The sequence below is a fragment of the Perissodus microlepis genome, chromosome 23 (assembly GCF_051167445.1).
Source record: "Perissodus microlepis isolate ML-2025 ecotype Zambia chromosome 23, ASM5116744v1, whole genome shotgun sequence".
In the NCBI taxonomy this organism is placed as follows: domain Eukaryota; kingdom Metazoa; phylum Chordata; class Actinopteri; order Cichliformes; family Cichlidae; genus Perissodus; species Perissodus microlepis.
In genome coordinates, this window is record NC_140482.1 from 25,157,893 (window position 1) to 25,170,151 (window position 12,259).

Sequence of the window (12,259 nt, forward strand, 5' to 3'; positions counted from 1 at the left end):
GTAACAGATACATGTCTTTCCAAAAAGACTGTTCCACTTTAGCTGTCTTGTTGAAAGTTTCTTTAGAAGTCTTAAGTAATGCTGTTTTTTAAGATGGTGTCAGATATCTGAGTCTAAAATTAATCACAATTCCAATGAGCTCTGCTTAGCTGGTAATGGTCAGTCATACGGTGCTTGAGTTGGTATAAAATTCACAGTAAATATGTAAATGCATATATATATAACTGCTGACCCTTAGAACAGTTTAGCAAACAAGCTTCCCTCTTGTGAAATGCAGAAGTGTCTACACTGGCATGTTTCCCATAGCTACTGTAGCAGAGTGAATATTATATTTGAAAATTGCATTAATCACATTGTATGGTACAAGTATAAATAGTAGCTGCCATCTGAGCATCCCTCACTGCCTCGCTTGTTGCTGTATATATCTGCGCCTTTGGTTATCTTACTTCTATAGCTGTTACAGGTAGGAGTCGCGTGCATGTTGCTGCTGCCTCAGTTTGAATTGGCCACATTTTTGTTGACTGGTGCTACTCGTGCTTTTGTAGAGCTCACCTGCGCATTATTTCCTCTGAAGCCATCAATCGATTGCTGGTATGTTTTTATTTTGTACCGTACATTTAATCATTTCACTTGGTAGTAAACAGGTGTGTTTATATATTTTGCTTTGTCTTTTTGTTTTTGCCTGCCTGCTATATATGGAAGCCTGTTAGTGTGCATTTATTGTATTAAATTGTTTAATCAGAGCAGATGACAGGTCTGTGTGTGTGTGTGTGTGTGTGCGTGTGTGTGTGTGTGTGTGTGTGTGTGTGTGTGTGTGTGTGAAGCTGAGCTGCAGGTATGAGTTGATTTTCTTGTCTTGTCCTCACCTGGCATCACATTCACCTGCTGGTAACCCACAGCTCTGAATTTACAGTAAATGTACAATTGAATCCTTATTTTACTTTGATATGTTTTGATTGGCTGTCATTACATTGTTGTTTTGCACTGAAGCATGTTTCTGTCCCAAGTATAACAGATTTAAGAGCTGATAATTAGCATAGTTTCAAACTAAATATTCTCTAGGTGAAATTTGTTGCCGGCTTTTTCTCTTTCTTTGTAAAAGCTTTTGAGCTTTCTATTGCTGCTCTGCCATTGTGTTGTGTGTGTGTGACATCACTGGTTCCTTGCGCTCTTCCTCATTATTCTCCCACACAAAGAAATTATAAGAATCATGTGGTGTTTTTACACCACTTTCTCTTCGTCTTTATGTTCTTTATGTTACTTGCGGGTCCCTTTGTGTATCTACTGAAGTTCCTCTTTTCACTGACTTGCCTCTCAGTTCCTAAACATTTTGAGATTGGCTAATTGTTCAAAAGGTTTCTATTCTGAGCTCAATAAGTTCTTAAGGGGAAATTTCTGAACTACCATCATAACTAAAAAAAAAGACTCAGCACAAATGCAGGCTGTGCTTAATGCGCTTTATTCTTCCAAGACAAACGTGAATAAGGCTCAAAGTAAACTCTATGAACAACATGTGAATGTGATCCTGTAGGATTATGCTAGGAGAAAATATTTGGTATCTTTTGGTAATGTAGATAAATAAATGTGTGTTTTGCGTTTGCTTTTTGTTTTCTTTCTAAACCAACTGATACAAATGCATGATCATTGTCGTTATTCTGCGTGGTTTAAAGTACATACACAGTGATGATAAACTTGTGGCTGAAGCTTGCTGCAGAAACAGGAACTAGAGCTCTGAATGCTGCAAAAATTCAACCCCACAAACTGATGTGGCACAGGTAACTTTAAACACTCCACTAGACATGAGGCCTTATTTATGAAAGCAATGAAGAAGCCACTCTAAAAAGAACATGCCAACAAGGGTTAAAGTGAAGATGCATTAAAACAAGCTACAAAACATCTAAATTAATGCCCTTTGGACATATAAGACAAAAGCGTCTATGTTCAGCGATAGTGCACAGCATCACATCTGGGGAAAACCAAACACACATGTCAGCACAAGAACCTCATGTCAACTGTTAGCAGGGTGGAAGGGTGATGATTTGGGATTGTTTTGCAGTCATGAGACCTGGGGACCTTACAGTCATTGAGTTGACCATGAACTCCTCTGCATGCCCATGCAAGTATTCTAGAGCCAAATATTGATGCTATCTATCTGACAGCTAAAGCTCAGCCGCAGCTCAGGCGTGCAGCAAATCTCCAACAGAACGGCTAAAAAAAGAAAAGAATCAAATTCAGCAATGGGCCAATCAAAGGTCAGACCTCAACCTGATTGAAATACTGTGGTGGGCCCTTCAGAGAGCCGCGTATAAACGAATGCCTCCAAATCCCAATCAAAGGAACTTTGTAAAGAAGAGTGACCCAGAATTCAATGTGAGAGATCATTAAACTCAGTTTTTCTACACGCTGTTTCTGAATTTGGGCTTTGTTTGTGTGTGTGTTCTTGTTCATCTCAGGTTGTGATGGATTAATTTTAGGACATGATAAAGACTTTCTACCACTGGTGTAAGTCACACAAATCCAATGATTTCCAAATTCAGATTAACAAATATCATCATTCTTGATCTGCCATCTGGACCTGTTTTTACCCCATCTTCTCACATCCCTGCTCGTTTTGCTAACCTTTTTGGGATTTTTGGTCATTCAGGTTCAGTTATTGCAGTACCTTCACTTTCTTTTATTTCCCCCCCATTTTATGTTTCTGCATAGTTTCTTCTTTGTTTTGCCATTTTGAGTTTGGTATTTTAGCTCATTTGTACTTCAGAATTATTTCTCTTATTCTCACTCCTGGTTCTATAATTTGCAATCATGTTTTTCCTGATTTTGTCAGCTTCCTGCCTGCCTGTGTTTCTGTTTACAAGTTCAGTTACTTCCTGCTTTATTTTATTTGGTGTTTTGTCTCTTGTTTCGTATTTAGTTTTACACCCCTTCTCTTATTTTCTCAGTTAGTAAAACTACCCTCCCAGGTATCTCCTGTTTGCCCTCATCATCTTGTTTATTTATTCCTTCAGCTTTATTCAGTTTTTGTTGTGTTTTTCCTCATTACATTTGTGTGTGTCTCATTTCTGTATAGTTTTTGAATTCCACATTCCTGGGCAACATTTTCATTGGAATTTAGGATTAAAGCTGCCTTTTAAATGTATTTCCTGTCTCCTGGGTCCTACATTTGGGTCCAAATCCTGCCTACCAGACATGACACTTGACCTGTTTGTACTGGTTGGAGCAGGATGGGGCCCAACATAGTCAGAATACATGGAAACAGGAAGCTGGCATTCTACCGAGAAGCAACAACTGAAATTGTTTTTACAGGTTGTCACTTGCTGTTGTTTTCAGAACGTGTGATGAAAGCGCTGAATAGTTTCCTGCGAAATCTGACCAACAAACACTCACATGGCCTTGAGGAAAGAGGAACATTGTGAAGCTCTTTTTTAAATAATATCATCCAGATTTGTTTCTGTCCCTTGTTGTTCTCAAATGTTTAATAGGTTCATATTAAACATTACAAAGAAATACTTCAAACCACATTTTCTCTTTCAAACAAACAAATCACTGGTGTGAACTCAAGTTCTATTTGTGTTAAATAACTACATGAATGCCTAAACCAAAAATAAATGCTGTAATCAAACTGAAAATGATCGCAGTGTATTTTCACAGAGCAAAAGAATAATGCCACAGATATGTAGAAAGTTCTTTTACATATTCTTATACTAACACAAACCTATTATGCAATAATTTGCAAAGACCATATAATCTTAGATTTTAAAACAACAGCCCACAGAGAACAAATGTTCAAACTGAGATTATTAATGTGGATGAATTAGTTATTTGTGAACAAAGTCTTTCTGGAGAACTTCAGTGTTTACCAGGGATGCTTTTAAAAAAACACATTTAATTTTGTTACACGTTATTGTGACAGACTGGTGATCTGTCCAGCGTGTACCCCTCCTTTAGCCCTATGACAGCTGGTATAGACTCCTGCATACTTAAAATGGATAAGCAGAGGAAAATGGATGGCTCAGTAATTTTGACAGCTTTTGTTGCCCTTCTCACAACATTATTTTTAAATTTGATGCTGCAACAAATTAAAAAAATGTCTTTCAAAAGTCAATTTTCTCACAGTCAACATGTGATATTTTGTCTTTGTCCTGGTTTCACTTCTGTTTGACATTTAATTGTAAAATGCAGCTTTCTGTTGTCATACTTAATCATCATGCTGACTTTTTAGGAAATGAGACTGTGTTTAAAATCTGTGCTTTCAAAACAGCATAAACAACAAAACAGCTGAAACAAAACAACAAAAACTGATAAACAGATACAAACTATAAGAGAAAAATAAATATTAAATGTTGGAGTTTCATATTTACAGGTTTTCACAGCAGCATTGAGTTATGGTGTTAAATCCTGAAGCACCTTAAAGCAGGTTTGGCTAAAGGTTGTCACATTCTTGGGTCCATCTCAGCTCAAAAGCAGAGCAGATTGTCTCTGACTAAAATTAATCTTGCAGCACTTTCGTCAAGTTTGTGGAAATTTTTGATTCAGAACTTTACATTCTTTTGGTCCAACAACTCAAACCAGAGAGGAAGAAATAAATCCTCCTACGAGCAGAGGAGCAGCAAGTCTTCAGTTATCAGACTGACCTCTGTCCAGCAGGTATCATCCACCTGTACAGGTGTGTCCATCAGCTTTGAGGTAGTGTGGAGCGAGGAAGCTGAATTTTGTAATAAACACACTCTTGAAGCGGAGCAGCAGAGGGAGTGGGGAACTGGATCTCCTCATACTGAAACACAACAGCAGCACTGAGTACAGGACAAAGTAGCACTGATGAGCATGAGCTGCAGGGTCACCTGAACACTTTGAGTTACCTGTGGAGCCTCCAGCCTCTCACTGGTCCCAGCTGGAGGGAGGTTTGCCTGATACTTGCTGATTCTCCTCTTCCGACACAGCCATACACAACTCAGACCTGCCAACAGACCATCAGGGGATTCAGTTCACCTTCACACTCATATCAGCATTCATCACATACAACACATTTCTCCACTGCGCAGAGAAACCTTTCAACATCTGGCACAACACCTGGACAGCAGAAGCACAGCTGAAGCCTGCTGGGGGGCAGTGAGCAGTACGTTTGTGCTGTACTGTCTGTACAGTGTCAGCTTTCAGCCCCCATGGATTACATCTACGTACTTTGGTAATATGTGAGTAGCATTAAGAATGTTGTGGGCCAACTTTAAAAATACTTATTTCCACAAATGTACAACTATAAAACTACCTCACATACTTGCAGCTTATGTGTAAAAGTTACAGTATGAACCTGCACTTGTAAATGTTTTATAAGCTGGATGAATATAAACTACAGATGCCTGAATCCACATAGTAAGAAGCACTGCTGGAAGGAGAGGGTTACAAGATGAGTTGACATCTATTAAAAAATAGGAGGTTGGTTCAAAGCAAGCTTGACTAAAAATTACTGTGGGCTGAGCTGGTTGCATTAAGTACTGCTGCATGAGTTAGTGGTAGCATTTCTGCATATCTACATATGCAACATGTTGCTGTGGAGGGGTGCTGGTATTAATAGAAGAGCAGACAGATCACAGAGGTTTAGACAAAATGACTCACAGATTACTAAAAAGAGCACAAAGTTCAGGATCACTGAGCTGACGAGGAAAGTCTGCCTCTGCAACACTTCACACTCAGGGTCAGGGGTTGGACAGATATCTGGAAGAAGAAAAGTTACACTTATTGAACAAGAAATTATAGTGTTTCATAAAATTATCAGACATTAACAATGTTTTCATGTCTGAGGCCCAGCTGACTACACTTTAACAAATAGTTCATCTAGTCGACCCAAGTTACTGTTTTATACTACAGGAACTTTCAAAAGCTGAAAAAAATTGCAGTAATAAAAAAAAATCTTATCTGTTTTTGCTCAGGCTTTGGGTAATGCGATTCCCGTGTTGTGCCAAAGACATTTTGCACTGGTGTTTATTTATTATAATGTCTGTGAAGGTTCTCAGTTATCCAGGTCATCGTAGTCAAAGGAGCTTGCAAAGAAAAGCGTCTGGACTTCTTTAAGTCAACTTAAAGAAGTCCAGACGCTTTTCTTTGCAAGCTCCTTTGACTATTTATTATAATATTATAAATACTATTGTTTATTATTTTAACCTTTGACCATCTATGAGTTGCAGTTTTGAGGGTGAGTGGTAATTGATTAGTGAGCGATTAGTCTGTTGTAACTTTAGAGACCAACACAATGGTGGAAAACAAATGTTTCCAAGATTAGGTGAGTTGTCAGGTTGTTTTAGCAGCTGTTAGGATGATGTCTTTTTATGTTCTCAGTCACCCAAGTCAGGGTAGTCTAAGTAGCTTTGAAAGAAAGCGACTGGACTTGAAAGAAACTTTTTAGATTAGAGAAACTTAAAGTAGTCCAGTCGCTTTCTTTCAAAGCTCCTTGGAGCCTTTTATATTTCAAATTGGCAACCTGTTGAGGATCATGTCGTATTTGAGCAGTTGTCTTTAGAAATGAATGATGTCATCTTTTAGGTAAAGCCTCAAATTTTGTTTCGACTGTTCTTCTATTGTACAGTAAAGAGGTCACAAGAAATAAGGTGGATATTACCAGAGATGGGCAGTAACACGTTACTGTAATCCGATAACTTTTTTTAAGTAACGAGTAAAGTAAGGGATTACTATTGCAAAAAAGGTCATTAGATTACTGTTACTTTCCCATAACCACGCTGCGTTACTGCGTTACTAAACCGTGATTTTGTTTGCGAGAGTGTCTCATGGCAGTGACGTAAGCGAGTGCGACGTTCGTGGCAACAGCTGTGTGCAGATCAACAATGGATCATAAATCGAGTGGGGAGAGAGTATGAGCGTGCAGCGTTTAAAGCGTGGAAGTACTGACCTTACTTTGAATTTGATTCCGTCAAAAGTGACAAAAACATTAGTGTCCTCTGTTCACTGCATGGGAAGAAAACTTCTTTTTACAGTGAAAAAACCCTTAACTTCTGAGCAAGCTGCCACGGGAATGTGAAATTCACAAATCCTTCGACACACTGCGGCACACCTGTACCAGGGCAAACCTCCGCCTGCCCCACTCCTGCTTTACAGGTGAAAATAGAGCAACAGGACCGCTAGTCTTTGACTTTATTTATTTTCTGCTGTGTTTTACTTGCGTCTATTTGAAAGAGTGAGTGTAAACAAAAAAATATATTTTATTTTATGAGCTGGAATGTGCAGAAAATAGGTTTAAATGTTAAACAAATTTCTTCCAGTCAGAGAATGTTGCATATAATTAAATTTTTGCTGGATGCATAAAGTTAAAAGATTAAAACTAATAAAACAAGTTTTAAAAAGAGACTTTTTCATTTGATTACAGTTTGTATGATGGATTATGCAGAAAAAGTAGAATTGGGCTGAAAGATCTATCGCTTTATCACCTATTCAGGTTATAAATCGTGTTTTTAAAAAATAACTAAGTAACTGATTACTTTTGCAAATAAGTAATCAGTAAATTAGCAGGATTACTCTGGGGGGGGGGGGAATTATCAGTAATTAGTCACTGATTACTTTTTTCAAGTAACTTGACCAACACTGGATATTACTGAAGATTTACTTTACCTCTAAAAAGGACACTGTTAACATTACAATAATGACTATTTGCAGAGAACTTTTAAAACACACAGTCACAAATTTCTTTACTGATTTGATAAAAACAAGCAAAATATAAGTGTACATTTCCACACAGACAAACATGCAGTCTTACATTCAGTCATCATGTTGACCAAATGAACTATAGTCAAAATAACTGGCTAAAGATTAAGGAAAAGCTAACCTACAAATGTTTTCAGATAATTCAAAGCAATCATTAAACTGACCAAATAAGAAAAACTGCTTTCATGCCATGGTCATCTCTGGATGAAAATTTCCACTTCCAGTTCCAAGACACTCACAAAATGATCAGAGGGACCAACTACTGGAATGAATAATTAGAGATTAGCTGAAGGTCTGAGCAATGCATGGGAATACTGAATCAGAACAATCGAGATGGGAAGAAGTTAAAGTGTCTGCTAATGGTTCCTCCGCTCGAGTGAGCCAGTGATGTTTTGATTTTTGCAATGTTTCTAGATGAAAGAAACAAGACTGGGTGAGCTTTGTGACGTAAAAGTTAAATATCAAGATTCAAATGCTGATCAAGAACAACACCAAAGTTGTGATGGAGGAAATTTCATCAAAATTACATCAAACTAGTAACAGCTATGAAGTAATCACTGTGGTAGGAGGTAATAAATCTTCTATCAGTGATAAATTCAGGAACATTTTTTTTTTATCTCTAGAGACAAGCCTATCACTGCATTAGTCACAACAGGGAGCTTCACCTATTGCAGTCTGTGGTTTCCAACATTATACAAAAAAGCCACCATGAATGCACTGCACCACATAAATACCTCTGGTGCACTGCAGGGAAACTGTCACCACAGCCACCAAAGCCTGTGAGCTAAAGAACAATGCAATTTCAAACAGCATGATACAGATCTGCAGGAAAGCATAATGAGTTTTTGACTTTAAAATAGCTCCACTAAAGTGTACCAGTGAAACTGTGTACAAACAATTACAGTGGAACCCCGACTTACGAATATCCTGTTTCACGAAAAATTCAAGTTACGAAGACACTGAACGGCAATATTTCTGCCCGTGTTACGGCAAAATGCCCGAGTAACGAAATCCGCTGGCTCTGATTGGCTGAGCCTACAATGCCCACAATGCCTTTTGAATCATGTCACATCCCCTTGGCTTCCGTACTTGCGCTTCGCTGCTCCACTTGAACAACGTATTGTTGTTCTAGTTAGCAATTAGCCTATAGCCTATCGTTCAGCATCGCCTCACTTGAAACGCGCAATGGGTGCTTCGACTTACGAAAGGACCTCGGGAACAGATTAATTTCGTAAGTCGGGGTTCCACTGTATTTATAAATGTAGTTTTAGTTATCAAATACAACTCTTTTTTAAAATATATTTTTTTCTTTTCTTTTTTTCCATTGTGTACTTCGGCCCTTAGAAAACACATCATGCAAGATACTGAGAGCTCACTGACGTTACACATTTAAGTTATCTTTATTAATCCTTTATATCCAGGTAAAAATCTCATTGATGTTAAACATTTATTTTCCAAGAGAGACTTGGCATCATGGCAGGTCTCTCAAATAAATCAATAGTAATATGTACTTCTGTTATTATCAGCATTAAATTTAATAAACTCTGGCACTTACCTGAGACGAGGCGGAAAGTCTCCACAAACTGAACGCTGCCATCTCTCTTGATGCCACAGAAGTAAAGCCTGCAGTCCTCTGCTGTCAAGTTTTTAATCACGAGTTTGTTTCCCAGGATTGAAAATTTGGTTTCAAAACCAGGAGAGCAGTAGGTAGAGCCTGCTGAGGAAAAACTGCGGCCAATACATGCTCTGAACTGACTGTGGATCTCCATGTACCAGTGTGGGTCTGATGTCTGATTGGAGCAGGTTAGAGTGACATCGGTCCCCAGCTCTCCTCTGACCTCGGTCAGGTTCTCGGCTTCTGCACAGAGCAGAACCACCAACAGGATCATCCACAGGAGAACCATGATCAGCTTCAGCATCCACAACAAGACGGAGTCGTCTGAAAGCAGCTCAGCTCTGATGGACTCTGACACAGAAGTGCTCTACACTTCCTACTTCAGGCGGTGATTATGTCGTGTGCGACGTCTGCTGATAAACCACAAATACCAAGTAACTCTCACAGGAAGTGAAACCTTCTTTTTACCTCCAGCCTGACTTCTGTAGCAGGAATCTGACACGGAGCTTTAAGACTCAGTTTTTCTGGAACTGAATTTTCACATTACAAATGGTACTGTAGGAGTAATAACAACAACACAAGCAAAGGGGAGTTTAAAATCAGCATGAGAGGACAGTGTTTGATTTAAAGTACAAAGCACAGGTAGAAAAACTAGCAGTAGTAGTATATGTTTTAGTAGAAAATAAACAGACGTGCAGATGCAAAACCAGATTTTAACATGTCTGAACTGACTCAGTGGCTCAGTCTTTTATCTCTGTAAATAAAAAAAATCTTCATCTAGAACTTCAACTGTTACTCCAGCGAAACACAACTCAAGTCAAATCAGACAGTAAATTAAAGGACAGTATATTTAACCCCTTCAAACATGGCTTCGCGTCTGTTACACCACAGCGCCTCCAGTTGTATCCAAATATTACTGCAATACAAACCCACTGAATTCCTATTATAAATACTTCTATAACCTCTACTGCAAAAGCAGGTATTAAACTCTTTACACTCAATATTCTCACTGAAACTTTAACTACTGCAATTACAGTGTATTCCATTCAAAGTGTATTAGAATGACTACTTTCACTACTACACTCTGTACTACAAATATTACTCAATCTGATTAATCTAATTCAAATATGAAACTGCTGCCTTTATCATAGCAGCAGTGAAGCATGATGTGAGTGGCATTTGGCTACATGTACATCTGCATAACTGCAACAATAACCACTACACACTCTGACAGTACATTTTACTAATGCTCATCAAATAACCTTCTGCCCACAGCCCTGGTTTAGTGCCTGCTATTACAACCTAAAACTATGACAAAGTTGCTCCTCCATTTGCAGCACTACTATCATCTATGTTCTGTTTATCCGTCTGTGACTGTTTACTGTTACCGTGTTACTGCGAAATGATCAGTTATAACTTCTGTTAATGACAGATATCAGCCTGTTACTACCTGTGCAGTTAAAGCTGATCACTGGGACTGAACTGGGTCAGACTTCCTTGAATTCAGCCTGAAGATGGTTCCAGTTAAGAATATATCTAAAACACAACAGCAAACACTTAAAATATATTTGAACTTGCATGCATGTATAGATGGTGCATCAACACTGATGTAGTTTAAAGTTAATCAATATATATGAGGCCAAAACTACTTAAAAATATTTGACCAGAATTGAACTTTTCATTCATTTGGGAGCTGTGAGCCTGTTGTGAACCTTATGTTGGAGCACATACGCAATTTTGAAAAAGTTGTTACACCGTAAAACATTTTGAAGACAATTGTTTTGAGACATTCTTCTTCCATCAAATTTAAACTACATAAATATTTTTTTTCCAAATTGTACTTTTCCTTAGTTTAAACGTGCTATTGTGAATTAAATATGGGTTGATGAGATGATGAGTAAAATTATTAATAACACCTGAGATGAGTGATACCTTTAAAGTAACACACAGGGACAGCACCAGCAGTACATGTTTAATAGAAGTAACAACAGCCATAATATGGTTTGAATTTATAAAGGTCAGAGTGAAGATCATCATTAGTTCAACACATGCGAGTAGATCAGCTGTCTTCATCTTCTGTCTCCAAACTGTTGCTGCTCAAACTCAAACATGAACACAATCTGAAAACAGTGAAAAGGTCAAAGCAGACAAGCTAACACAGGTGGTACATTTTCTAATACTGTAACATTTCTAAAACATGACATTAATCATACATGAGTAGAAAAATGCGTCTTCAGCATCACTTTGTCAAGTGTAGGCTGTGTGGAGGCAGGATAGGAGGACCCAAAGTGCAGACTCATGGAGGCAAACGTGAACTCAAACTCAGCTTTTATTGCTGGATGGCAGAACAGAACAGTAAACTAAATAAACTGAGAATAAAGAGAACTAAATTGGCAGGCAGGCAGGCAGAACACACAGCAAGGAATGATAGAGATCACAACACAGACAAAGGAAACACAGGGCTTAAATACACAAGCTGTGCCCTAAAATGTCGGCTGCATCCTTCGGAGGACCCGGCCTTCGCGGTCTACGTGGGCCAGGTCCTTCGAAGACCGAGTATAGGCCGGAAGAGCGAGGCTGTGAAATGGGACGGTCTAGCCTTTTGATTAGCATCACCGCTGTCTCGGTGGAGCTTAATAAACTAAGCCGTCTGCTCCTTGCTATCTAAAATATAATATCGACCATCTCACAATTCTGTTTCATCAGTTTTCTGTTTGACGTTTATTCAGCTGTGTGAAAATCCCGGAGGAACCCACCAGATGGATTAATAAAATTTTATTTAATGTAATCTAAGTGAATAACTCTAATCTCAGCCAAACCGATTTACTACGGAACAAATAAAACACAGAAAAAAGCCAAACAATTACATTTTAAAGTTATCTGAGTGACTTATATATCGTGTTTAACCTGTGTAGCAAAAGACAGCGGGGGTCT

General features: G+C 38.4%; 1 protein-coding gene across 1 annotated transcript; it reads right to left on the minus strand.

The window, feature by feature from the left end:
- Positions 1 to 866: 866 nt before the first annotated feature.
- On the minus strand, positions 867 to 9,774 carry LOC146361561 (uncharacterized). The gene is made up of 4 exons (XM_084920762.1): positions 9,266 to 9,774; positions 5,614 to 5,712; positions 4,860 to 4,957; positions 867 to 4,774 (listed from the first exon to the last, which is right to left on the minus strand). Exons 1-4 carry the CDS (start codon positions 9,627 to 9,629, stop codon positions 4,676 to 4,678), a joined length of 660 nt encoding a protein of 219 aa, XP_084776888.1. The 5' UTR covers positions 9,630 to 9,774; the 3' UTR covers positions 867 to 4,675.
- Positions 9,775 to 12,259: the final 2,485 nt, after the last annotated feature.

What these genes read in the sequence shown, in the direction of transcription:
- LOC146361561 (XM_084920762.1), bottom strand. Translation starts at nt 9,629, where the DNA reads ATGCTGAAGCTGATCATGGTTCTCCTGTGGATGATCCTGTTGGTGGTT. An exon ending in GACTTTCCGCCTCGTCTCAG is followed by an intron (nt 5,713 to 9,265) that starts GTAAGTGCCAGA and finishes TTCTTCTTCCAG; the next exon opens with ATATCTGTCCAACCCCTGAC. An exon ending in AGAGGCTGGAGGCTCCACAG is followed by an intron (nt 4,775 to 4,859) that starts GTAACTCAAAGT and finishes GTTGTGTTTCAG; the next exon opens with TATGAGGAGATCCAGTTCCC.